Genomic DNA, 25,693 nt, shown 5'->3' with positions numbered 1-25,693 from the left:
CCTGGATGCCTGGAATGTCCAAGGCCAGGCTAGACATTGGGGCTGGGAGCACTTGGGACAGTGGGAGGTGTCCCTGCCATGGTAGGGGTGGCACTGGAGAGGCTCTGGGATCCCTTCCCACCCAAACCATTCCAGGATTCTGCAATATTGATGTTGCAGGAGATGGGGTCTGCCCTCCTTGGGAGGAATGCAAAGCAAGAAATATATCCCTGAGGGAGAATTCCTGAAGGAGGGAGTTTGGACTGTTGAGGAACAGTTACAAGAGATGATGGAGTCCCCACTCCAGGAGGGATTTCAAAGCCCTGTGGATGTGGCACTTGGGGACATGTCAGTGGTGGCCCTGGCAATGCTGAGAATGGTTGGACTCAACAGGCTCCAAGGTTTTTCCAACCCAAATGGCTCAGTGATTCCATGCCTTAGGAAGGACAGAGGGACTACATAGCCACCCACAGGTGCTGGTCTGGGCACTGTGAACCCTCCAGAAAACCAGGATTCGACCACAAGTGACCAAGAGAGAGACAACCATTCCCAACCCCATAAACCTCTCCAGCCTCCAAACCAGGACCCAGTCTGGCTCCAGGGTTATTTTTTAAACTAAGATTTCCCACTTCACAAGAGGGTTTGGGGCCTGCATGGACACAGCCAGGGTGTGTGCAGGATATACACAATCCTGAAGGATATTGGTCAGAATTCCTTACTCCAGCAGGCCCAGGAGCACTTACTCCAGCACCCAGGGGCAGTATCCCACTGGGTGGGAGTGGAAAATTCAGGAAGTGTTCAGCCCTCTCTAAACCCCCTTAACCCCCCAACCCCGCACCAGCCCAGAGAATGGGCAGGGACTAAAAACAGCTTCCACTGGGAACACTGTGAGCTGCCCCACCTCAGGGCAGGAACAATCCAACAATCCCACCACGTCCAGAGGTGCTGGATTCCACCCCTCCAGACTGCCACATCCTTCCCAAACCGTTTCTTTAAGCTAAAATTCTGCCTCTGCACAGAGCCCCTGGTAAGGCCATGCAGTTCTGGAGTGCCAATGCCCTGGTCCCAGCAAAGCCATTCCCAAAGCAGGAAGGGATCCTGGGCATAGGACCTGCCTCTGGAGGCAGGGACAGAGCAGCAGGGCCCATTCCTGAGCATTCCACCTTGGCAGAGCCTGCGGGAACAAGCTTCTCCAGGTTTTATTGGGAAGAGGCTGGCAGAAGCTCGCCCAGTGCGTGGGCAGAGCCCCAGCCCTGCTGTGTCCCTGGAGCTCAGGCTGGGTTTTCAAGCAGAATAAATGGGATTTGGGGCCAGCAGCCATTGCCATGCACTCCAGGGAGCTCAGATCCCTGCAGATGCTCCAGCCCCTCCTCTGGTTTTGCCCTAAACAAACAGAGCAGAATCCATGTCCAGCAATTCCTCCTCCTGCTCCCAGGGGCTATCCAGGGATAGAAATGGCACTGTCACCTCCTCAGCATCCTCAGGAGCTGTCCTGAGCCCTGCAGGGCTGCTCCTGCTCCCTCTGCCGGGCTGGGGCTGCAGGAATGCCGAGGATCCAAGCACGAACAACGATGAAGTGTCCAGGGAGGGACACTGGGGTCCCTCCTGCCCTGCTGGTGCCACCCAGGGGACAGTTCCAGCCCAGCTCAGAGCAGTGCCCGGCTCTGCTCCCCATGCCCCTGGTGCGATTCCGGCTGGATCAGGGCATCCGAAGGGCTGCCCCAGCGGGGAGGGAGAGGGCTGGGACAGGCTGGCCAAGTTCTCCTGCTCCAGGAGTCCCCGGGTGGGTGCTCAGGGGTGGTGCAGCACAGTCTGCAGGTCCTCGGGCAGGGAGCTAATGATGGTGTCGATGTAGAGACTCACCCTCTGCAGGGTCTCCTCTTTCACGGGCAGGTGCTGGCAGCGAGCCCTCACCTGTGGAGAAATGGGAATTCACACATTCCAAAGGCCTTCCCCTGCAGTTCAGGACAAAAACAGGCAGAAAATGGTGCCTGAGCCTCGGGAAGAACGTCTCTGAATCCTCCCAGCTCCAGGGATTTCACATAAACACAGTATTTGCCTGAGTTTTGCAGCCCTTCAGGCAGGGAGAGCTGGGAGGTTTTCCAAGGCACAGGTGTGACCCATGCCCCGGATGTCTCTCCACCCAGAGAGAGGATGGAGTGCAGGCAGAGGCAGGGACTCACCAGCTTCTCCCGAAGCTTCAGCACGAGGTCCACAATCTCCACCTCGGATTTGTCCTTCATCCAGGCCCCAATGTCCTAAGGAGAGAGTGGCTCCCCTCAGGGACACTTCCCAAGGGATTCCCTAAGGAAAGCCTGAAGGAAAGGTGATGAGGGGGTTCCTCATCCTCATTTCTGAAACAGTGACACAGCCCCTCCAGTGCCACAACTGCCATGGCAGGGACACCTCCCACTATCCCAGGTGCTCCCAGCCCCAATGTCCAGCCTGGCCTTGGGCACTGACAGGGATCCAGGGGCAGCCACAGCTGCTCTGGCAATTCCAGCCCAGCCAGGAATTCCCAATTCCCAAGATCCCATCCATCCCTGCCCTCTGGTAGTGGGAAGCCATTCCTTGTGTCCTGTCCCTCCATGCCTTGTCCCCAGTCCCTCTGCAGCTCTCCTGGAGCCCCTTCAGGCCCTGGCAGGAGCTCTGACCTCTCCCTGCATCCCTCTATCCTCTGATTTCTTCTGGTACTTGGGATAAAATAAACTGAAAGCCTTTGGTGCTTCCAGCCTGACTTGGGAAGGGCCAGAGGGACGGCATATGGGTGTCAAGAGATCGGTGGCACTGTCCCTGTCCCAGCCCTGGACATGTCCCTATCCCTGTTTCTGTCCCAGCCCTGTCCCTGTCACCCACCGCCTCACAGATGGCCTCCAGGTGCAGGGCCTCGAGCTTCTGGCTCATCTCACGGTGCCGCTGCCGGAACCAGCCATCGAAATTGGGGGATTTGAAGAATCGCCTGTGGAGAGGGGTCAGGAAGAGTGGAACTGTAGGGTCCCACAGCTGGGAGGGACCCACAGGGATGATCACATCCAACCCCACCCTGTGCCCCACAGCTCCCCTGGGAAGGGGTCAGGGGGACCCAGGGCTGGCTCGGGGACACACCAGGACATGGGCACACATTCCCAGAGCAGCTGTGGCTGCCCCTGGATCCCTGTCACTGCCCAAGGCCAGGCTGGACATTGGGGCTGGGAGCACCTGGGACAGTGTGAGGTGTCCCTGCCATGGCAGGGGTGGGTCTGGAGCAGTTTTGAGGTCCCTGTCCACCTACCCATTCCATAATTCTATAATTACTCTTTCTGATCACTTTCTGGGATTTTTTAGTTCTCCATCTCTGTGCATTTCCCATTTTCCTTCCTTGTCTATCCAGCTTCTGGATTTTTCCCACTCCTATTGCACTAAGTGTACTCTCCATCCATTCAGAACCAATTATCCAGGAGAACCCTGCAGGATCTCTACTTGTTTTAAACACACGAACCCCAGTGCTGGATTCACCCTGGATTTACTATTCCTGAGTTAATCCGTGGCTGAGTCCTGCATGTCCCACAGCTCTCACTGGCTCCCAGTGCTGATTCAGGGTTTACTGCAGTCCCAGCTGGGGGTGGGATCAGCATTCCCTGCAGGTCTCACCTGTACAGCCCCAGCCAGTCCCCCTTGAGCACACAGGTGAGCTGGGGTCCAGCATGCTCCAGGCTCTTCATGAAATCCTCCTGGCAGAATGGGCGGATCTGGGGGGGATTCTGCACGGGGAGATCCATGTTAGCTGACAGAAATCCACATCAGAGAACCCAAAATGAAACCAGGGCTGCACTTTCAGTGGAAAAGGTGCTCAAGGCATGAGGATAAAAACACTCCAAGGTTGTTTTTATTACATGAAATTCCCAGTAATTCAGCTCCTGGCAAAACCAGGAATATCTGTCCCAAGACTTCTTTCAACTTTTTAATGAGTTTTTAAAAAAGTAAAACCCCATTCCTTCAAGACGGGAGGTTCCCAGGAGTGTGCCCAGCACCTGTAACCACTCCCAATCCCAAAGGGAAGGAGGACTGGAAGTACATTTTACCTTCCACGGAGTGATGGCCCTCTGCAGAGGCATCAGGCTGGCCATGTAATGCTCCTAAAACAAGAAAAGATAAAAATAAAAACCATAACTTAGAGTTGAGGAGTCTCTTGTGGTGCCCAGAGCAACATCCCTGGCAGTGCCCAAGGCCAGGCTCGACACTGGGGCTGGGAGCACCTGGGACAGTGGGAGGTGTCCCTGCCATGGCAGAGGTGGCACTCCATGGGTTTAAAGGTCCTTCTAACCCAACCATTCTGGGATTCCCTGCCCCTGGAAATGTCCCTGGCACTCACCAGAGGGATGATGAAGCTCTGGGTGAGCTCCAGGAGGTGCCTCCTCAGCAGAGCACTCTGCACCTCCGAGGGGCGCTTCCGCTGGATGCCCTGCGGGCACACACGATCACCTGGTGTCACCCATGGCAAAGCTTGGGTCACCCAGGTGTCCCTCGGTGTCACACACAATCTGCAGCGCATCTGCAGCCAAGGGAGCCTGAAGTGCTGCCCAAAATCCAGATCCCCCAAATCCAAAAACCAAAATCCACATCCCCCCAAATCCACACCCCCAAATCCAAACTACTAAATCCAGATTCCCCCAAATCCAGATCCCCCAAAAATGAAGCTTCAAAATCCAGATCCCCAAATCCAAATCCCCAAACCCAGATCCCAAAGCACAGACTCCCCCCTCTACTCAAATACATTAAAATTTCAAGTTCCACTACACAAAATCAGGTGGGGTTTTTTTTCAGGCTCTTCTTTTGATATCAATTCTTCCCACCCAGTTTATTGTTAGCACCAGGATTTAATCCTTAATATGAATTGGAAAATCCTGAACCTGGCACGATGAACGTGTCCCATTATGGATTAAAAGATCCCAAAGTATAAATTCTGCTCCTTTGGAGAGTTCTGTGTGCTCAAGCCAAGCTCCTGGCAGTTTTCCCACCTGGAACAGAGTGGGAGGTGCATACCTTTAGTAGCCTTTTAATCAGGGTTTTGTCTTTGTGAAGGAATGTTTTATAGGAAGTGTAGATTCCTACAAAAACACAGCATCAGGAAAAACCAGGAGTTAGAAAGGGGACACAGCTCCCTGCTGAGAAATGCCCTGATGGAAGGGTCAGTTCTGGAGGATACCTGAGCACTGGACCTACCTGGTTTGGTGTCCAGGGTTTTCAGCTTGGCCAGTTTCTTCACCTTCACCTGCTTGGGCAGGTCCCCTGTGACACACAGCGGGGACAATTCAGGCTCCGTCCCTTCCTGCTGGGACTCTGCCCCTGGGGACACCCAGCCCTGCCCTTGTCCACCCTCAGAGACATCCCAGCTCCCTTCCCTGCTGAAATTCTGGGATGAGGATGTACAAAAAAACAGCTCCTCATGCCCAGGGTTTCCTTGGCTTCCCAATTAACACAGTGCTCAATAAAGGACAGGAGATTTCTCTCTTTCCACCTCTCTCAATTTCCTGCCCAGGAAGGGCTTTTCCTCTTCTGGAAGCTCCAGGGCAGCTCCTGAGCTCACCTGGCACCCTGAGCTCACCTGCCATACGGAGCTCGCCCACCCGCAGGATGTGTGGCCAGTGCTGCAGGGTTTTGATGAAGAAGGGGTTGGTGACACCCACGACGATGTTGGGCCTGCAAGGACAGGGACAGCCTGAGCGCTGGTGGCCCTGGGTGTCCCTGGGGGTGGTGCCAGGGCACAGGGGGGCACTCACGGGGCCTGGGTACGTGTGGTGTACTCCTTGAACTCGCTGTCGTGGATGGTGAAGTACGGCCGGAAATCACAGCAGTACCGCAGAGGGGCCAGGCAGCTGCAGGGACAGGCATGGTCACCCGGGGATGGCACGGGCACTGGGCACGGCAGGGGACTCTGGGTACGGCAGAGGCGCCCTGGGTATGGCATGGGCACCCTGGCATGGGCATTCTGGGCATGGCATGGTCACCCAGGGCCAGCACAGGGGACAATCTCTGCCCTGGAGCTGTGCCCACCCTGAGGCTGCCACAACCCAGGGGCCATCGGCCTCCTACCCCCTTGGGCTTGGGTCCAGCTGCTGGCGCAGCACCCACAGGGCCTTTCCCAGCTCTGCAGCTCCTCTGCCCCAGCCTGGAGCGTTCCAGGGACTAGGGGTGTCCCCAGGGCAGCACCTGGCACTTGGTCTGGCTGCCCGCCCCCCGGGGAAGCAGCAGGAATTTGGGGTTTTGTGCTAAGGCAGTGCTCTGAGCTGGGGGAGAACATTCTTCAGGGCTGGAACCAGCAGATGAGTCTCCTCTGTACTCCTGTGTCCTTGCTGGGAAATGAGTGTGGAGGATTTGCAGTTTGTCTGGCAAAGTTTCCAGGAGCAAACCAAACCCAGCCCAGGTGAGCAGCACAGAGTGCACGTGGGAGGGAAAAGCTGACAGATTTGCTGTCACAGCCCCCAGTCCCTTACCCTGTGGGTTTTACCTGGTGAGGGCAAGCACCATCTCTGAGGACATGCTTGGGGATGGTGCCATCACCACCATGGGCTCCCCCAGCAGCATCAGCTCCCATAGCATCTGGATGTGGATCAGCACTGGCTGGAAGCACCTGGACAATGGGAATGACAACAGGCCAAGGGCCCAGGGTCAGTTCAGGATGGACCAGACACAGCTGTGGCCTGAAAGCCCTCCCAGGTGTGCTCCCATCCAGGAATTTGAGATCTAGGGTGGACTTCCAGCATTGCACAGGGGAATTTAGGTGTCTTCACCACCCAGTTGTTTCATACAGGTTCAAAGGAAATGCTCTAAGCAAAGTCAAGCAATCTGTGATCAGAGAATCATGGAGTGGTTTGGGTGGGAAGGGACCTCAAAACCCATCCAGTGCCACCCCTGCCACTTTGGGGCCTCCTCTGGACTCTCCAGCAGCTCCAGGTTCTGCTGCTGTTGTGTCCCCAGGGCTGGGACAGCTCTGCAGGTGGGGTCTCACCTGGGTACAGGGGCAGGATCCCCCCTCCCCTGCTGCCCACTGGGCTCGGCCCAGCACTGGGAGGTGTCTGGGCTGGGTCAGGTCCAACTCTCACCCCCAGCACCCCCAAATTCTTCTGCCAGGGCTGCTCCAGCTGCTCATGCCAGCCTGGATCGATCCCTGGGGCTGCCCTGACCTGGGTGAATCACCTTGTTAAACCTGAGGAGGTTCCCATGGACAACTGCTGCTTTCAGTGTGTCTGAGAGAGCAGGACACCCCAGATTAATGGGAATGGCACTTCCAGTGCTGGATCTGCCTGGGACACTCCCATGGCAGCTTTGGGCAGGAGCCCCTCCCCTGCCCCGGGGTTGTGTAGGGCACAAGCCTCAGCTCAAAGCCTGCCCAGAATGTCAAAGGAGTCCCTGGAATGCAGCAGTGTTAGATTCTGCACCATCCCTGCTCCCAGCAGGGAGAGGGTGGCAGGTGGAGGGGAGAGGGATGGCAGGAGCCTCTCACCTGAACAGATCCAGCTCATAAACACTGGGGAGAACCAGGGGGGCTGGTAACAGGTTCTGGATGAGGAAGGGAGAAAAGGCTGTTAGTAGCTGTTAGTGAACTGTGAGGAAATGGGAGCAGCCTGGCTGAATTGCACCTGAACTGACCAACCAGCACAGGGGACACGGGGAACGAGGCTCACAGTCTGAGGAGTGTGGAGGAGCAGGGATGGGGGCAGCGCTCCACCCCTAATTAACTTCTGTGCCTACAAACTGAGGAGGATTCCCTTCTTTTCCAGATGGGAAAGGCTGCCCCTGTCTGAACCTTTATTTTCCAGGGTTTCCTCTGGAGGGAGAGTGTTAGCAGGGTTAGAGATGTAGCACCAAACCAGTGTTAATCACAGCAGAGAAAGGGCAAAGGGGAAGGAATCCAAACCAGAGCTGAACCGAAACACTGAGGCAAACTCAAAACAACTCAAGGGTGAAGGCAGGAGGCCCAGCAGGGCCTGAATTCCCATGAAAAGCAAAGGGAGCAGGGAGTAAAGCACCAGGACTGGGTGCAGAGCCCTGTGTGGCTGCAGGCAGCAGAGCCTGGAGTGGAACTGCTGAGACCACCCTGATCCCAGGCCAAAGGGTAACCAGCAGGATTCAGCAGGATTCCTCCCTCGGAGCCAGCCCCTCTCACCTCCTGGTTGCACTGCTTCACTGGGCTGGAGCCTGGCTTGTCCACCCGGGATGGAATCCTCACCTGCAGGGCAGAGAGAGCAGGGAGCACATTGGGACTGGATCGGCAGCGGAGAAACTTCTCCAGCCACCAATTCCAACTGGAAAGGCTGTGGGGAATGTGGGGTGAACAGGGATTTCACAGCCAGGACCATGGAATACATGATTTCTGCTGGCACAGCCCAGGTACCTGGATGACAACTCCCATCACAGGCAGGTTCAAGGTCTGGCCGGGCACTGGAGGTGGCCACTGGTCGATCTCATTGCACACTGAGGGACACAGGGAAGGGAAGAGTTTCACCCGAGGGAAAATCCAGCTCAAATCCACCTAATCCCAGGATTCTGAAAGGGAATTATTCCCTGCTCCCAGCTCACACATACCCCTCGCTTGTGGCAAAACCAGAGCTGATAAATCAGGATGAAATGACCCAGGCAAGAAAGGCCTGATGGAAGAGCAGCAGATTCCTGTCTTTGGAAATACCCTGCACTCCTTGGGAACACCCTGTACTCCTTGGGAATACCCCAAATTCCCAGGGAAAACCCTGCACTCCTTGGGAATACCCTGCATTCACTGGGAGGCCCCCGCGCTCCTTGGGAACGCCCTGCATCCAGACTGACATCCCCATCCCCTCCCTCCTTCACACCTATCCACTTGGACACGCAGGACTGAGCTCTTCCCTGCTGGAATTTGCTCCAGAACGGAGCCCTTTGGAGCTGTTTTTCAGGAAGCTCCTGATCCAGCCCTGCTATCCCAGGCTGGAATCTCTGTCCCCAGCTCACCTGCCTCCAGGCAGGGCTCCAGCTTGTCGAAGTACTCCGGAGCAATCAGCTGCAGCAGGTACTGGAACAGGTTCACGTAGGGAAGGCGGGACACGAGCACCAGAGACTGGGAATGGCACATTTGGGATCAAGACCCCCCCTGACCCCAGCACTGCATATTTCTGTACTGCTCAGAGACGGATGAACTTAAAAAACCTAACCCAAAATGCTGGAATTCAAAATGCAAGGAATTCTCAGAACACTGGGCCTGTAAATCAAAGCCTAGAAAAAAACACAGGATTTGACCTGAGGCCTTGGAAAAGCTTCCAAGCTTAGGTGCTAGAAACAAGAATGTAAATTTAAAGCTTAAAGCAGAAACATGTTCAGTAGAGAAAACTTTAGCTATAGAGTTTAAGATATAGAAAAAATAATAAGTAATTGTAAAGGTGACAAAAGTCTTAGAATACGTATGTGTGTGTGTCAGAACAGGATTGGCTGAGAAAGGTCACACTATAATTAGACACAGTTTCTTAGTATTAGTCTAATAACATAAATATCTTTGTCGGCAGTGTTTTATGGGTTAATAAATCCTTAAAAGACCTTGTAATCAGAACTCTTGGGACTTCTAGCCATGCTCTGAACACCTACAACAAGAACTCAGGTTTTCTATGAAAGATAAAAAAAAATAAACTACACTTTCTAAAGCAACTAGAAATCCCATCTCTTTGCCTCATTCAAAACAGAAATTAACTGTGGTAACAATAAGCCCACAACAAAATCCATGGAGCAGCTCCCAAGCAGCACTTTGGTGGAATTCTTGCTGCCCACCTGCCCGTGAGCCCGGATTTGGGAGAGCAAAGGGATGGAAGCAAAAGAGCAGCTGGAGAGGGAATGAAAATCAATTGCTGGTGGGTTCAAAGTTCCCAAAAACCATTTCAGGTGGAAAAGCACTGAGGAGCGACTCCTGAAATGGAAACTGGGCAGATAAAGTCAAGGACTGCTGGGGAAGGACAAAGGAACTTGGAATAACCTATCGTGTCCAGCAAGGCCTTTTTTGTTCTAAATGGGCTTCCTTGTGAAATCAATCCCTGTTTTTTACAACCCAGACCCTGTTCTTTGTCCCAACCCAGACCCACTGGGGGCTTCATTGTTGAACCGATTCTCCTCTTCCTCTAACCACTAATGAGTGCATTAATTAGGAATGCAAGAGTCATTTAAACACCTCCTGTCCAACCCCAAATTTGTCCATTTAAATTCGAAACTCATCCAAACGTGACAATTCCTTCCTTGAGCAATCCCACTGTTCCAGTGGAAAACTCACTGGTTTAGTGGGGATGGAAAAACTGATTTCTGCACCAGCAAGAGTCTGAAAAGAACTCCTGGAGGTGGAGGGCACAGAGCTCAGGACACTGCTGGGACTGAGAAGTCCACACATGAGCAGAAGGAACGGCCTCAGGCTAGGCCAGGGGAGGGGCAGGGTGGACATCAGCAGGAATTTCTCCGTGGAAAGGGTGGTCAGGGATTGGAGCTGCCCAGGGAGGTTTGGAGTGCCCATCCCTGGAGGTATCCAGGGAATTCCTGGAGGTGGCACTCAGTGCTCTGGGCTGGGGACAAGTTGGGGGTCAGGCAGCGATTGGGCAGGATGGGCTAGGAGGGCTTTTCCAACCCCAGGGATTTTGGGATTCTGGACTCAGCACTGACCTTCTGGAAGTAGCCCCTCCTCATGGAGCTGTCCTTGACCTGCCGGAAGTACACGTACCCGAAATAGTGAGCGGCCTCTCGCTGCAGGGACAGGGACAGAGGAACAGTGAGGGACAGCTCAGATCCAGTGTCACCAACCCCTTCTGAGCCACCCCCCTGCTCTGACACATCCCAGCATCCATCCCAGCCCTCCAAGAGAGCTTTCCATGGGGACACAGGGGGAGACATGACTGGTGCCAGGCTGGGAGAGCTGGGAATGCTCTCCTGGAGAAGGGAAGGATCCAGGGAGAGCTCAGAAGCCCCTGCCAGGGCCTGAAGGGGCTCCAGGAGAGCTGCAGAGGGACTGGGGACAAGGCATGGAGGGACAGGACACAGGGAATAGCTTCCACTGCCAGAAGGCAGGGATGGATGGGATCTTGGAAATTTGGAATTCCTGGCTGGGTTGCAATTGCCAGAGCAGCTGTGGCTGCCCCGGATCCCTGTCAGTGCCCAAGGCCAGGCTGGACATTGGGGCTGGGAGCACCTGGGACAGTGGGAGGTGTCCCTGCTTTAGTTCTCTCTCCCAGCACTGCCAGGATCCCCCTGATTCAGTTCCCTCTCCCAAAATAACTGGGGTCTCCTGGATTCAGTTCCCTCTCCCAGTGAAGCTGGGGTCTCCCTAATTCTGCTCCACCTCCCAGAATAGTAGCCTGGTGTGCCCCTGACTCAATTCAGTTCCTTCTCCCCCTGATCCAGACCCATCTTTGATCCCATTCCCTCTGCCAGCAGTTCCCTGTGAGCACAGGAGGAAATCTCTGTGCCGAATCCTTCTTGTCTCACTATTCCCAGGGCTGAAGGAAAGGAGGATTTCCCATAGGGACCCCAAATCCAGGGACCCCTCGGGCAGGACCCACCTGCAGTGTCAGCGGGGCCTCCCGGTTGTACCTGCCATCATCCTGGAACAGGGAACTGCGGGACCCCCCAGCCTGGCGCAGCCGAAAGGTGAACTGGGTGTCCCCGAGGCCACCTGGGACAGACAGCACAGGACACGCAGACAGAGAGCTGAGAATGGCTCCATGGGATGGGACGGAGCAACAGGGAATGCAGCAGGAGAATGGGGAGGGACAGAGGGGAGAAGGCAAAGCAGAGAAATCTGACAGGGAGGGGAGAGGGAAAGGAAAAAAGGAGGGAAAAGGAAGCAAAGTGGGAAGGAAAAGGGAACTCTAGGGAAAAGTTTTTCCCTGTGAGGGTGGGAAGGCCCTGGCACAGCATGCCCAGAGCAACTGCGGCTGCCCCTGGATCCCTGGCAGTGCCCAAGGCCAGGCTGGACATCAGGGCTGGGAGCATCTGGGACAGTGGGAGGTGTCCCTGCCATGGCAGGGGTGGCACTGGAGGGACTTTGGAGTCCCTTCCCACCCAAACCATTCCAGGATTCCCTGCAAGTGCAGAAATCTAACCCTTAAAGCTCCAGGGCCTGGCTGGATGAGCAGATTTATTTCTTGTTGTCCCTGTGCAATGTATAAACACAGATTTGGGGACATTTCTGCTGCAAGTGTCCTCTCCCCAGCTCCTGCTCCCAAACACAGGAATGTGACAGCTGCCACCCCAGGGATTCACCCTCCTGGCTACAACGGGAATTTCCTTGGAGCACAGGCTCCCACCCAACACAGGGAGGCACTGGCTCAGCCCCAGGGTGCTCCCTACAGCCCACTCAGGCCTGCTGCACCCCAAGGATCATCCTTCCACCAGGGACAACTCTGTCACTCCCAGAGTCACCCACCTGAGTAGGAGTCTGGGAAGGACAGGTAGCAGATGCTCGTTTTCTGCAAAAGAACCAACACCCAGTGAGACCCAGCTGAGAGGGAAAGGAGGGAAAAGCAGGAATGCAGGAATGGTGAATGAAAAGGAAATGAATGAGTGAAAAGCAGGAATGCAGGAAGGGTGGTTACCTCCTTCTCAGTGAGCCTGAAGTCGTGGGGGTACACCAGCTGTGGAGAGAGCAGAGCCTGTCACTCCTGTGCCCACAGCTCCACACACAACTGCTCCTCCCAATCCCAACAGATCCCACAGCAAAGAACCTGGCAGGATTTAAACTCTGAACCTGTCACCCCTGTGCCCACAGCTCCACACACAACTGCTCCTCCCAATCCCAACAGATCCCACAGCAAAGCACCTGGCAGGATTTAAACTCTGGGCCTGGCACTGAACCCAGTTTTATTTGGATTTGGGGGCAGACCCAAAGGCTCCTGGCTGAGATTTAATCTTGAGAGCTGATGGCCGAGTGAATAAAGAGCCCCAAATCCTCTGGGAGCATTCCAGATGTGCAAACATCTGTTCTGACAGGAGCAGGACAGGATACACAGGAGGGACAGGGTGGAAATGGAGGTGGAAAAGAGCAGGTGGTTGTGGCGGGTGGTGAGGGGTGAGAGAGCAGCACGGGGAGTGTTCAATAGTCCAGGAGGGAGGAATTCCATCAGTGTCGGACTTGACAGCCTTGCAGGACTTCTCCAGTCTGACTCTGTGCTTCTCATAATCCATGGAGCCCCCGGCAGGCACAGAGTCAGGGAATCCTGGGATGGCTGGGTGAGAAGGGACCTCAGAGCCTAATTCCTAATTCCCAAGATCCCATCCATCCCTGCCCTCTGGCAGTGGGAAGCCATTCCTTGTGTCCTGTCCCTCCAGGCCTTGTCCCCAGACCGTCTGCAGCTCTCCTGGAGCCCCTTCAGGCCCTGGCAGGAGCTCTGAGCAATCCCTGGATCCTTCTCTCCAGGTGAGCCCCCCCTCCAGCTCTCCCAGCCTGGATCCCTGGGGCACTGAGGGGCTACAGCCGTGGAGCAGCTCCAGGGCCTCCCCTGGTCTCTCCAGCAGCTCCAGGTGCTGTTGCTGTGTCCCCAGGGCTTGGGCAGCTCTGCAGGTGGGGTCTCACCTGGGCACAGGGGCAGGGTCCTCAGGAGAAGGATCCCACAGAGCCTCTGCTGCCTGGGATGTGCAGGAATTGAAGCGGAGCAGAAAGGATCCAGACAGCTCCGATCTCAGTTCTGCTCCAGAGGCAGCTGCTGCTCCTGCCAGAAGCTCAAACCAGGGCCTGACTCTCCTCTCCAGGCTATAAATAGCCCAGGTGGCCCCGTGCCAAGGGCTGGAAGTTCACCCAGCTCTGACAATTCCCTTGGATCCCTTGGCAAGGGTGGTGCTCCAGCCAAGCCGGCCAAATTCCCAATTAAACAGCAATGCTGATGAGCCCTCACTGAGAGCTCAGCTGAGAGAGAAAAGCTATAAAATCCTGAGGCAAAATGATCCCAGAGCAGCTCCAGGGACGCAGTATGGAGAGGGAATGCTGGGATGCTGCAGTAGGAAGGGATTGGGATTGTCCCAGGGCATCACTTCCCTGGTCCCCCTGTTCTGTATCAGGACCCCAACACTTCCCTGTGGTTGGGACTAATTAATCCCCACCAAAACATTCATCCCGTTAATTCCCAAGGAATCACAGCCAGGCCAGGAGTGGAAGCCCTGGAGATCCTGATCTATCAGGAACCTGTGAATCCCAGGAGTTGTGTTTTCCTCAACATCTGCTGCCTAACTCAGAGCAGGAACTGAGACAAGGCTTCTGCTTCTCATGCTGTATTTTGGGGGTGGGGGGGGGGGGGGGGTGGCTTTCTGCAAGAGAATGGTTGAAAAACCAGACTTTAACCTCCAGGGTTGGAATTGATGATCTCAGAGGTCTTTTCCAACCTTAGTCCCTCTGGGATTCCTCATCCCTGCTTCCTCTTCACTTTAACTCTGATGTTTCTCTATGTTTGGGGTGCAGGGAAATCACCAAATATCCAAAAATTCAAAACCTCAAATCCAACCCATAAGGAATCCAAGTCACTACAAGTTTTTGAAAGCCAAAAAAAAAAGGCAAATTAAAAGGAGCTTAAGATGTGTAGAAGTCCCTGGATGTCTCTAGAGCAGTCCAAAAGGGCTCCAATCACATCCTGAAGTGTTTATTTGATTATTTGAAGATGGAGGGGCCAGAAACAGGAATTCCATTTCATTCCTGCCTTGATTTGGGTTCTGCTCTCCAACAGCTTCTCCACTGGCTGTGGAAGCAGAGTGGGAATCGCTGAATTCCAGAACCTTTGGCATCTTTCTCAGAATTCTTTGGAATTTCTGAATCTCTCAGAGCAGAATTTCAGAGACCCTCCGGGTTTGTACCCACAGAGACCCCTGAGTCTGTACCCCAGACTCCCTAAATTGGTACCCCCAGAGCCCCCCAAGCCCCCACAGCTCTTCCTCTTCCTGGCTTCCCTCCCCATGGCTCATCCCTGCTCCTTCTCTTCCCTCTGGAACAGAAATCCACAATGCTTTTCCAAAGGAACGGGGACAGTGGGGATGTGTCATCCCCACTGAGATGTTCCCAGTTCTCCTAAGTCATTTTTGCCACTTAAGGAACATTTTCCTACTGACAAAAGCAAAGGGAGAGAAGGAAGAAAAAGAAGGAAAATTCCTTTCCAGGGATGAACAAACAACATTCCTGTATCCCTCATGCACAAAGGTCCCTTGTCACAAAGCCAGACAGGTGAGAACCTACCTTCACACATCAAAACACAGCTACAAAGCACTGAATTCGCCATGCTAATTATTATCTCAGCATTCCTCCCTTTCTTGGAGTATTCGAGGCCTACTTTTGCAGGAAAAATGACCAAACAGGTGAAGTTCAGGTCTGGAGGAGATTTTTTAATTCATTTTCAGGCTCAGGGGGAAGAAACAATCAAGTACTCAAGGCAAGGGAGCAGCAACAAGGTGGAGTTGGTCCCTCCTGCTTCCCATTTCCTTTGGAAGCTCCATTTTTTAAAACTGGGAAGGTTCAGTCCTCTACAAACCAGAGCACTCTCCCCAAATCAGGCAGAGGAAGGAGAGACTCCCACAATCACATCAGAAATAAGAAGGCTGAGCGAAATCCACCCTTCCCTGCTGCCTGTCCTCAGAGCACCGAGCAGCCCCTGAGGAACCCAACTCCCCCCAAATCATCCTTCAGGATGATATTCTGGGATATTCCAGAGAACTGGGAACAACTGTCCAGTCCTTCCCATCCCAATTCCACCCCCTCTGGTCCCACAAGGGGCTCAGCTCTGCTCCAACCCAGCCACGGAACTTCCCTTCCCTGGGAATCCTGCCTGGACACCTCCCTGCCCTGGCTGCTGGGCATTTCTGTCTTCGGAATCCTGGAATGGTTTGAGTGGGAAGGGACCCCAGACCCCCTCCAGTGCCACCCCTGCCATGGCAGGGACACCTCCCACTGTCCCAGATGCTCCCAGCCCCAATGTCCAGCCTGGCCTTGGGCACTGACAGGGATCCAGGGGCAGCCACAGCTGCTCTGGCAATTTCAGCCCAAAATCCCATCCATCCTTGCCCTCTGGCAGTGGAAGCCATTCCCTGTGTCCTGTCCCTCCAGGCCTTGTCCCCAGTCCCTCTGCAGCTCTCCTGGAGCCCCTTCAGGCCCTGGCAGGGGCTCTGAGCTCTCCCTGGATCCTTCTCCTCTCCAGGTGAGCACCCTCAGCTCTCCCAGCCTGGCTCCACGGGACGTGTCACCCTGGGCAGGTTTTATTCCACAAAGAGGATCTATAAAGGTTTCTTGGATGCTCCCCTGTCCCACCCACCCCACAGAGATCCCCCTCACCCCAAATCCCTGCTCGGATCCCCATCCCCTCCTGATGCTCCTTTCCAACCCAGATCCCCCCTTTCACACACCCCCAAACCTGATCCCACTTTTCACACCGTCCATTCCTAATCCCGATTTTCCCACAATCCATTCCTAATCCACCCCGTCCCCATCCTTCATTCCCTTTTCTACTCCACCATTCCTGCCTCCCTCTCTCCCCATCCCTGATCCCTCCACACCCCCAGTCCCTGACTCCCCTTTTCACCTCTCTATTCCCGATTCCCTCTCTCCATCCCCGATCCACACCCCCAACCCTGATTCACCCTTTTCACCTCCCCAGTCCCGATCCCCCTCGCGTCCGTCCCCGATCCCTGACCCCCGTGTCACTCCCCCCCCACGCCGTCCCTGACGGGCTGTGCGCATCCCCGGGCGGCTGTCGCGCACCTCCATGGCCTGTCCCAGCTCCAGGTCGAAGGTCACCACACACACGCAGTCGATCCAGGCGGCGAAGCGGCCCCAGGGCAGGGGGGAGGCGACGGCGGCGCGGCGGCGCGATGGCCCGGCCCGGCTCAGCGCGTCCATGGCGGAGCCGCCCGCCCGCGGCCCGCCCCGCGCCGCGCCCCCTGCCGGCGGGGAGAGCCCCGCCCCGCGACCCCGCCCCGCCCCAACGCGCCCCCTGGCGGACAGGAGGTCCCGAGCACGCCGCCCTCACCACAGAGACGGGAGGGGGCTCGGAGAGCGGGGCGGGCGGGGCTATGGAGGTGTCATGGCGGCGGCGTCGGGAGGGCTCCGAGGGGCTCGGATCTAGCGAACCCACGGCGGCTTCACCGCTCCGCTTCCGACCCCCGTGTGTGCTGGCCGGGGCCTTCCCGACCCCCAGCTCTGCCCGGTGTGATCCTCCCCGAGGCCCCGTTCGCGGCCTCCGGGACCGTCCCGGGGGGGTCCGATTTGAGAAAAAAGGACGCCGTTTATTCCCTGCCGGGCGTGAGGAGGAGATTTCCACAAAGCAAGCTCACGAAGGGGTAAAAAAAATGTCATCTTTTCTACAAGAGAATTTACAAACCCGCCCCGGTGTAACTCGCATTCTCCACCTTCCTAACGCGCAATTAATTGTGTGACCTAGCCTGACCCACTTGAAAGTTTACTTTCGCTTGAGAGTTCTTTTGTTAAGCGACTTGTATTGTAAAAGGTACGTGACGCCTCAGTTACGTTCCCAAAGGTGAGAAAATTACATCAATTCCTCTTGGAGGAGTTTATCCCAGGAACGGGGATTCACCGGGGAGCCCCGGGGCGGTGCCAGGGCCGGGAGCTGCCCCGGAGGTGTTCCGAAGGAGGAGGGCAAAGGGTGACCCGGGATTGTTTTTTGTGATTTTTGTGGGATTCCGGGCACGTGAAGACAATGCGTGAGCTGCTTCCTGCTCAGGGACATCTGGGAAATGGGAAATACCGGGGATAAATCACAGATTTGTGTCAGATTTCCTGAGGAGGTGAGGAAAACCGAGGCACTTTGCGAGGTTATTTATTGCCCGGGTCAGGCCCGGAGCAGAGGAAGAGTAAAGAGAAAATGTGAGAAAGAACAGTTCCACCCTGGCAGTGCCCAAGGCCAGGTTGGACAGGGCTTAGAGCAGCCTGGGACAGTGGAAGGTGTCTCTGCCCACAGGACTGGGTGGGCGTTGAGGTCCCTTCCAGCTAAACCACTCCATGACTGCAGAGTGCCCAGAGGTGTCCAAGGTACACCAAGTGTCCCCCAGGCACCCTGGCAGTTCCTGCCAGGAGCTGTTTTCCACAGAAATTCCATACATCACCAGGCTGCCAAGCTCCCTCGTGGGTTTGGTTATTTATTTGTGGCACTTCTTTGTTCCCCCTCGTGCTGTTTGTTCTGTTTCAGTCCTTCAATGTCCTTGTCCCACCCCTGTCAAAGTCCCCTGCTCCGGGAGCACTGTCCTGTGCCCTGAACTGCTAATTAATGCTGATTATGATTTATTAGAGGCTTGTAATAATGCCTGCAACTCTGCATTTACACTTGCCACACTTGGAGCTGATTCTTGCTCCCTTGCAAGGCAAGGGACAGGAGGAAAATATAAGAAAAATATTAATAAAAAACATTGGGCATTTTTTCCTCAGTAGTTCTTTGTCCCACAATAAAAGTCAGTTTTAATCTAGTCCCAAGGGTCCCCCATGGCTGATTTCACTGCAGCCACACGAACATTACTGCTTGGCCAAGCAGAAGAAAGTTAATTGTGAATAAAAAGGGCAATTAAGGTGCTTAGAACATCTGAGTAGTATAAAAGTGAGGGCTGGAGGGTTTCCATTAGAACAGAAGCACAGCCCTGTACCTGAGCAGGGAACTGTCCCAGGCAGAAGGTCACACCCAGTATCCCCATTCCTTCACACAGAATTTCCCAGATACACCAGGCAGGACAGGCAAGTGTGGGCATCACAGAACCAAGAAATCCTGGAATGGTTCGAGTGGAAAGGGACCCCAAAGCCCCTCCAGTGCCACCCCTGCCATGGCAGGGACACCTCCCACTCAGCCAGCCCCAGTGTTCAGCCTGACCTTGGGCACTGCCAGGGATCCAGGGGCAGCCACAGCTACTCTGGCAATTTCTGCCCAGCCAGGAATTCCAAATTCCCAAGATCCCTGCCCTCTGGCAGTGGGAAGCCATTCCCTGTGTCCTGTCCCTCCATGCCTTGTCCCCAGTCCCTCTGCAGCTCTTCTGGAGCCCCTTTAGGCCCTGGCAGAGCTCTGAGCATTTCCCTCTCCAGGCTGGGCATTCCCAGCTCTCCTAGCCTGGCTCCACAGGTTTCCATGAACTGAAGGACCTACCCCAGAGTATTTTTGGTTTCCTTGGTTGAAAAGGAACCATTTTTGTTGAAACTCCCGCGATCTCAGGAGTGCTTTGCTCAGCTCCTCCAGGTACTCTCCCAGCCGGAGCCCTGCTGGTGTCGGGCTCTGCTGAGCCCGGGCATGCTGGTGCGGGGCAGGGGAAGCTTGCCCAATGGGATTTTCCCGGAGGGCGGAGTTTAACACACTCAGGAGGGGTTGCTGAGAGTCCGATGCCAGGGGCCGGCTGATCCCAGAGTCAGGCTGAGCTGGGAAGCTCCGGCCTGGTGCTGGACCATATTTGGGAAGGTTGGCGGTGCATATCTGGGAGCGCAGAGTTGGTGCCGAGCTCGGAGCTGCCGGGGCAGCGCTGGGGCTGCTGCTCATCTCCCCAGCAACCCCGCAAACACAACATTGCCCAACCCTGCCGGCTATAATTAACTGCGCAGGCCGGCCCCGCAGGAGCCGCTGCCCTGGCTGCCGCTGCTCCCGCACTGGCAGGCGGGATAATATTCCCCGAGCAGCCAGGAACATTCCCTGCGGCCCTGGGAACGTGCGGACTGCCACAGGCCAAGGAATTCGAGCTGCTCCTCGGGCACTCAGAGCTGTGGGATTTCAACCAGTCCTGGTCACTCGGTCCAAAAGGCAGCCAGGGAGAAACGCTGGGGTTTGGAAAAGCTCCCAGAGCAGTGCTGGGTGCTCGGGAGAGGCTGTGACTGTGGGAGAAGGGAGGAAAACTCGTCCCCTCCTCCCGGCAGGGCCGCTCAAATTAATGTCAAACTGGCGCTGGGAGATTGTGTTCTGATGCCTGCTGGAGGCACCAGATCACGCCTCAATCCTGAGCCAAGAATAGATCCCAGAATTCTTCATCATCTACAGCCTATTCTGGGCCTGCAGCCTCCCACCCAGCATGTGCCCGCTCCTGCTCCCGCTGGGAATCCTGCCCAGGCTCAGCTCCACTCCCTGCTCCAGAGCTGGGGGCTCTGCAGCCTCCTTGTGCTTGGGGAGCACACACACAGCTGGGGAATCTTGGAATGGTCTGGGTTGAAGGGGTCCCTAATGCCACCCAGTGCCACCCCTGCCAGGGACAAGGACACCTTCTGTGAGCCCAGGCTGCTCCCAGCCCCATCCAGACAGGGCTTAGACCCTCGTGTCAGTGCTGGAGGAGATTCCAGCAGCTGTTCCCGGTGGGATCCAGCTGCCCTGTGCCATAACCAGGGCTTGGAACCATGGGCTGGGGTCCCAGTCCCTATCCCTGTCGGGAGAGGGGAGCTGGCAGCTCTTAGGCATGCTGCTGCCAAGCCCAGAGTTCAGCTGTATTTTAGGACATTCCAGAGGGCCAGAGCAGAGGAGAAGGAAGCTGTTCCAAGGTTGGAACTCTAGAAATCAGCTGGAGGAGTCAGGCTGTACAACCCCGGCCCTCCAGGGGGTGGGAATAGGCTCTGGAGGCAGCTGGAAGATTTGGGAATTTGCTCGGATGGTTCATCCTGTCCCCAGAAGCCACAATAAGCCACAGAAATGCTTTATAAGCCCATTTCCCTCCAACAGACGAAACAGGGAAGTGAAACTCTTGAGGTTGTGCTATTTTTTCCTGGCATTAATGGCCACCGAAGTGCTAATTACCACACTGGGTGCCGTATAAATTCTTGGAGTCTTTCCCTTGCAGCCCTCACGCTGGAAAAGTGTCCATAAATGAGGAATTTTACCCACTCAGTCATGGGGGACACTTTTAGTGGCATTTCTGTGGCAGCACTCCCATGGCCAAAGCCCAGCCTGTGGCAGGGGGGAGGCACTGGATGAGCCTTAAGTTCCCTCCCAACCCCGACCATTCCAGCATCCCGTGATTCCCTCCCCCTGCAAGCAGGGCAGTACAAACCCGTCCCTCTTCTCCCATGGCAAAGGCTGCGTTTTCCCTGTAAACTTTAACCACTTGCAGGAATCTTTGCAGGGTCAAGGCCTGGGCGAGAGCAGCGTGGAGCAGCTTAGTGGTAAATCTCATGGCAGGAATTCACTTTGGAATGAAGGATTGGATCACTTCCTGCTGGTTCCTGGAGGATGCTGGCACTTGGAAAGCAGTTTATCCACGAGACAAAGACAAAACCGGGCACGGCCACAGCGGATCCAGGAGCCCAGGCTGCCAGCATGACTCAGAGATCCCAGCTCCTAGCCCTGGCTCCCTGGTCCCTCTGTCTCCTTTTCCCCCTTCCTTCTCCGTGCTTATCCCCACATCCCTGTCCCCACCCCAGTCCCCTGACCCCCATCTCTGGGGTCCCCCCCTTGCAGTGACACCGGGGTCACCTGAAGGCCGTGGGTACGCTGTCCCCGTGTCCCCCCAGCCGCGGGGGAGGCACACTGTCCTCGTGCTCCTCCTGCTCCCCCCGAGACCGTGACCACCCCCGGCGGCCGCAGCTCGCCCACCCCGGAATCCCGGGGCTGGGGTCGCTTCACCTGTCCTCGCCTTCGCCCCACCATCTCTGACCCCCTGTCTCAGTGTCCCCGTGTCTCTGTCCCCGACAGACCCCCGTGCCACCATCTTCCTGTCCCCAGTCCCCGCCCCCGTGTCTCCATCTCCGCCCCCAAATCTCCGTCCTCTTGTCCCCGTTCCCATTCCTGTCTCCCCGTGCCCTCGTTCCTGTCTCCCATCCCTGTCCACCCATCCCCACTCCCGGCCCCGTGTCCTCGTCTCCATTCCCGCCCCACCATCCCCATTCCCGTCCCTGTCCACACATCCCGTCCCACCGCTCCCGTCCTGAGTCGTGATCCCCGTTCCACCATCCTCATCCCCGTCCCACCGTCCCCATCCCCGTCCTGCGGTGTCCCCATGTCCGTGTCCCCATTCACGTCCCTATCCCCCTGTCTCCGTCCCTGTGTCCCCATCTCCATGTCCCCATTCCTGTCCCTGTGTCCCCATCTCCATGTCCCTATCCCCCGTCCCTGTCCCCATCACCACATCCCGGTGTCCCCGTGGCCCCGCCCTATCCACGCCCACCACGGATCACCACGCCCCCTGCGCTCCGCCCAAACCCCGCCTCCTACCATAGGCCACGCCCCCCTCCCCCCGCCCTGAGGGAGCCGCGGCGCCGCCGCCATTTTGGAGCCGCCGCCGCTGCCGCTCCGCCGCCGCTGCCCGCGCAGCCCCGGCCGGCCCAGCCCGCGGGCACGGCCCGCAGCTTGGCCCGGCAGCGCCCGAGGGCAGCCCGGTACCCGCAGGTGAGACGCGGTTGTCACCGCCGCCCTCGCGAGGCCGGGGTCGGGGCTGGGCCCGGCTCCGCGGGCTGGGCCCCGCCGCTACCCCGGCTCTTCTCTGGCCTCCCGGAGCCGCCCCCCGCGGTCCGGGGGTTCGGCACCGTTTTTGGGGTTAAAAACCCGCCCCCCGGAGCCGGTCTCCGGAGCTGGGCCGTGGTCTCGCCGCCTGGCTCCGTGCAGATCTGGGTTAAATCCGACTGCTCTGCGCGTGACAGTTTCCTTTTGCCGTGTTTTGGTGCGTGCGGGGCGGGCTGGCGGGGCTGGGGCGGCGGGCTCCAGTTGCTTCTGAATCGCACCTGTCCGGCCGGGGGTGGCCGGAGCTGTCGGGAGTGGTGGCGGTGGCAAGGTCAGGGGTCAGGTCATCCTTCCCGGGGCTCAGAACTCCCTCTTAGGGCTCAGCGCGTTCTCCCAAGGATCTGGTCACCTTCTGGGGGTCCTCTGCCCGGAGGTCACGTCACCCCCCTGGGGATCTGGTCCCTTTACGGAGGGTCAGGTTCCCCTCCTGGGGGTCGGATCACCCTTCTGAAGGTCCCCCTTCCTGGGGGTCTGGTTCCATTCCTATGGATGGAGTCCCTCTCGGCTGTCTGATTCCCTTCTGGAGGGTCAGGTCCTCCTCCCAGGGGTCTGCTCCCTTTCCCAAGGGTCAGATCCCCTTCCCGGGGCTCTGTCCACTTTCTCGAGAGTCCGGCCCGTCCTTCGGGCTTCTGGTCCTGATCCTGGGGGTCACAGGAGGGGGATCAGAGGTCAGGGTCCTTCTCCCGAGGGTCTGGTCCCTTCCAGGGCTCAGGTCCCTCCTGGGGGTCACGGGAGGGGGACCAGCCTCCCAAGGGTGTCACCCCCCTGGGGACCTGCCCGCCTTAGGGTGCAGAGTTCGGCCATGAATGTCACTGTGTTGGTTTTATTAACGGCCAGAAATCAGGGTGGGAGTGGAGGCACCGCTGGAAGCACCACAAGATTCATCTGACAGGAAGGCGGCTCCTGGCTGAGGCTGGGAGGGCCCTGCTGAATTTGAGGGCCTTGTTTTGCACCAGCTTAAAAAAAAAAAAAAAAAAAAAAAGCCAAACTAGGAAGTGAAAAAGAGAAACTGAGAGAACTTGGAGGGGCCTGAGAGCTTTTTCCTCGCTTGATCCCCCACTTGGAAATTCATATTTTAAAAACTTGCAGGTTGTTTTCATCTTTTATTTTGCGTCTCAGAGAGGAGAAGGTGGTGATTCCAGCGCTGCCCAGCCTCAGAGATTTTCTCCCAAGTTCTTAGGAGCAGATTCGGGTTATAAAGCTCTGTTTAAAGCCTGATGAGAGAAGAAACATGTTTTCTCTTATTACTCTGACACTTAAAAGCGAACATGCTGCCAAAATACTTCAGTGGTAAAAAAAACCCAAACCTTGGTGGATGGTAGTATAGGGATTTCCATGGCAACCAATGGTGATCTCATGGGAAGCAGAGTTAAATTTTGGGCTGTCAGTGGGAGCACATCATGGCCTGGACTGGCCTGGGTAACATTTGCTCAGCAGAAGGTGATGAGGGCTGGGTAGGAACAAACCGGTCTGAAACCAAGGCTTGTTCTTTGTGTGTACACTGATATTCCTGGTAGTTTTTGTACTTTCTTTGCATTAACACTGAAATGCAGGGGTATGGGGCAGTGTCCTGGCTGGCAGTGGGGACAGATCAGTGGTGCAGCAGCAGGTGTGCACCTGTCGGGCAGGTGGTGCAGGAAAGGTTTTTGTAGAACCTCACACTAGGGGAAGGTTTGTTGTGGGATGCAGGAGCTGTGGAGCATCTCCTGCTCAGCCTGGTATTCCAGGAGCTCTGCATGTGCTGTGGGAGGGACAGGGTGGATTTCTGACTTCACAAATTGGAAACTGTCAAAAATAATAACGACGAGGCAGTGCTGTGTGAGAGCTGCTGCTCGGGGGTTTGTTACCAGGAGAAAAGCGCTCTGTGGGCTTACAGGATTTTTGGGAAGTTCCAGGCCACTGTTGGCAGAGCTTCCCTGGGGAACAGGGGGCTGGGGGGCCCAGCTGTGTTCCAGAGTGGGATCCCCCAGTCCTGATCACAGTTTCCTGGTTGCATTGGGAGGCAGCTGGAGGGAATCCCATTCCTGCTGTCCCCCCACAGGGAGATCCTGAGTGAGAATGGGATGTTGGTTCCTTAATGCTTCCTCTCCTCTTTGGTACGGAGATAGCCCAGTGTTTTCCCCTGGTGCTTTTCCATGCTCTGTTCAGGGAATGCTTCCTTTGAGGTCTCACCTGAATTTGTTGGTGGCAGAGGGGACCCAAAACTTTTCTTCCCTGAGCCAAGCAGTGGTACAGAGGAACTCCTGCCCCCCCCCAGCAATCCCAGCCTGTGCACCACTGGCAGCTCTGTCCAAATATTGCTGGAGCTCTGGGGAGCCTGGGCAGTGCCCAGCACTCTCTGGGGGAGGGAAGAACCTTTCCTGACATCCAGCCTGACCCTCCCTGGCACAGCTCCAGCCCTTCCCTGGGTGCTGTCTCTGCTCACCAAAGCCTGGGGAGAGCTCAGCGCTGGGAGCAGGGGGATGAGCTTGGCTGCTGTCCTTGCTGGCAGCCAGGTGTGCAGGTGGAACACTGTGCAGGTGGGATCTGTGCTCAGGATCATGTCATCCAACAGGATGGTTTAACAGAGTGCCTGAAGGGCAAGAGCTGCAGCTCAGCCAGAAAAATGGGCAAACTGGAATGCCAGGAAATAGGAGAGTCTCTCAGTGGTGTAAATCTTAGGTTTGGAACAGGAGTAGAACAAGAATAACTGGGAAATTTGGGTGCAAATGGTGCAGGGGAAATGGGTGAGGTCGGTGAGCTGAGAGCAAAGGAGGAGCTGGGTGCTTCAGTCATAGGATCAAAGGATATCCCGAGCTGGAAGTGACCCACAGGGATCATCCAGTCTATCTCCTGGCCCTGTCTGGGAACCCCCAAATCCCACCCTGTGCATCCTTGGGAGTGTTGTCCAAACTCTCCTGGGGCTCCGGCATTCCCTGGGGAGCCTGTGTCAGGTTGACAGAACTTCAGAGAACTTTACAGGAAGGAATGTCTATGGGAGGTCTTGTTTTGCTGGATGCAGAATTTCTGAAGAACTAATTGAGCAGTTAATAGAGGGAGTTAATGAGTGACGGCAGTGCTCAGGCAGGGCTGTCACACACGGAGCCTCAGCCGGGAGCAGCAGTCCCTCGCTCCTGGCCCTATTTATAGGGAATACAGCCCTGCTCCCAATTACATTTATGGGCCGCAGTGGTTTTACCTCCTTTTCATGGAAAATCCGCAGATGTCGGGGGTTTATGGAAGGCTCAGGGAAGGAATGTGGCCTCTGTGTGACCAGGAGTAGCAACAAAGGCTCTTAAGTGTCTCTTTGATTCAATGTTATTGGA

At 56.1% G+C, this 25,693-nt stretch overlaps 2 protein-coding genes across 7 annotated transcripts in view; one reads left to right on the top strand and one right to left on the bottom strand.

Annotated features, from left to right (window-relative positions):
- Positions 1 to 1,245: 1,245 nt before the first annotated feature.
- DENND6B (DENN domain containing 6B) lies at positions 1,246 to 16,861 on the bottom strand. 3 transcript variants are annotated; one of them, XM_062491489.1, is made up of 20 exons: positions 16,688 to 16,861; positions 12,552 to 12,590; positions 12,383 to 12,425; positions 11,517 to 11,629; positions 10,624 to 10,704; positions 8,944 to 9,049; positions 8,354 to 8,433; positions 8,126 to 8,188; positions 7,463 to 7,518; positions 6,467 to 6,589; positions 5,739 to 5,834; positions 5,564 to 5,658; positions 5,182 to 5,247; positions 5,002 to 5,066; positions 4,331 to 4,420; positions 4,041 to 4,094; positions 3,610 to 3,719; positions 2,836 to 2,938; positions 2,163 to 2,237; positions 1,246 to 1,893 (listed from the first exon to the last, which is right to left on the bottom strand). In XM_062491489.1, the coding sequence occupies exons 1-20, from the start codon at positions 16,823 to 16,825 to the stop codon at positions 1,771 to 1,773; spliced, it is 1,719 nt and encodes a 572-aa protein (XP_062347473.1). In that variant the 5' UTR covers positions 16,826 to 16,861; the 3' UTR covers positions 1,246 to 1,770. The 3 variants fall into 3 exon arrangements, 2 of the variants coding, with proteins under 2 accessions (XP_062347473.1, XP_062347474.1); XM_062491490.1 differs by lacking the exon at positions 5,739 to 5,834; XR_009933129.1 differs by lacking the exon at positions 2,836 to 2,938 and having other exon boundaries at positions 1,757 to 1,893.
- A 5,279-nt stretch (positions 16,862 to 22,140) lies between these two features.
- The window catches only part of PPP6R2 (protein phosphatase 6 regulatory subunit 2), a 52,589-nt gene continuing 49,036 nt past the window's right edge, over positions 22,141 to 25,693 (top strand). For all 4 annotated transcript variants that reach the window (XR_009933181.1, XM_062492419.1, XM_062492418.1 and 1 more), the window contains exon 1: positions 22,141 to 22,277. The gene's annotated coding sequence lies outside the window, so the exon portion shown is untranslated. The remainder of the gene's footprint in view (positions 22,278 to 25,693) is intronic.

Source organism: Cinclus cinclus, chromosome 4, assembly GCF_963662255.1.
Source record: "Cinclus cinclus chromosome 4, bCinCin1.1, whole genome shotgun sequence".
NCBI classification, from domain to species: Eukaryota; Metazoa; Chordata; class Aves; order Passeriformes; family Cinclidae; genus Cinclus; species Cinclus cinclus.
Note: the sequence above shows the minus strand (reverse complement) of the source record. Positions and strands in the feature narration are given on the sequence as shown.

What these genes read in the sequence shown, in the direction of transcription:
- DENND6B (XM_062491489.1), bottom strand. Translation starts at nt 16,825, where the DNA reads ATGGACGCGCTGAGCCGGGCCGGGCCATCGCGCCGCCGCGCCGCCGTC. An exon ending in TGATGGGAGTTGTCATCCAG is followed by an intron (nt 8,189 to 8,353) that starts GTACCTGGGCTG and finishes TCTGCCCTGCAG; the next exon opens with GTGAGGATTCCATCCCGGGT. An exon ending in TATGAGCTGGATCTGTTCAG is followed by an intron (nt 6,590 to 7,462) that starts GTGAGAGGCTCC and finishes CCCATTGTCCAG; the next exon opens with GTGCTTCCAGCCAGTGCTGA.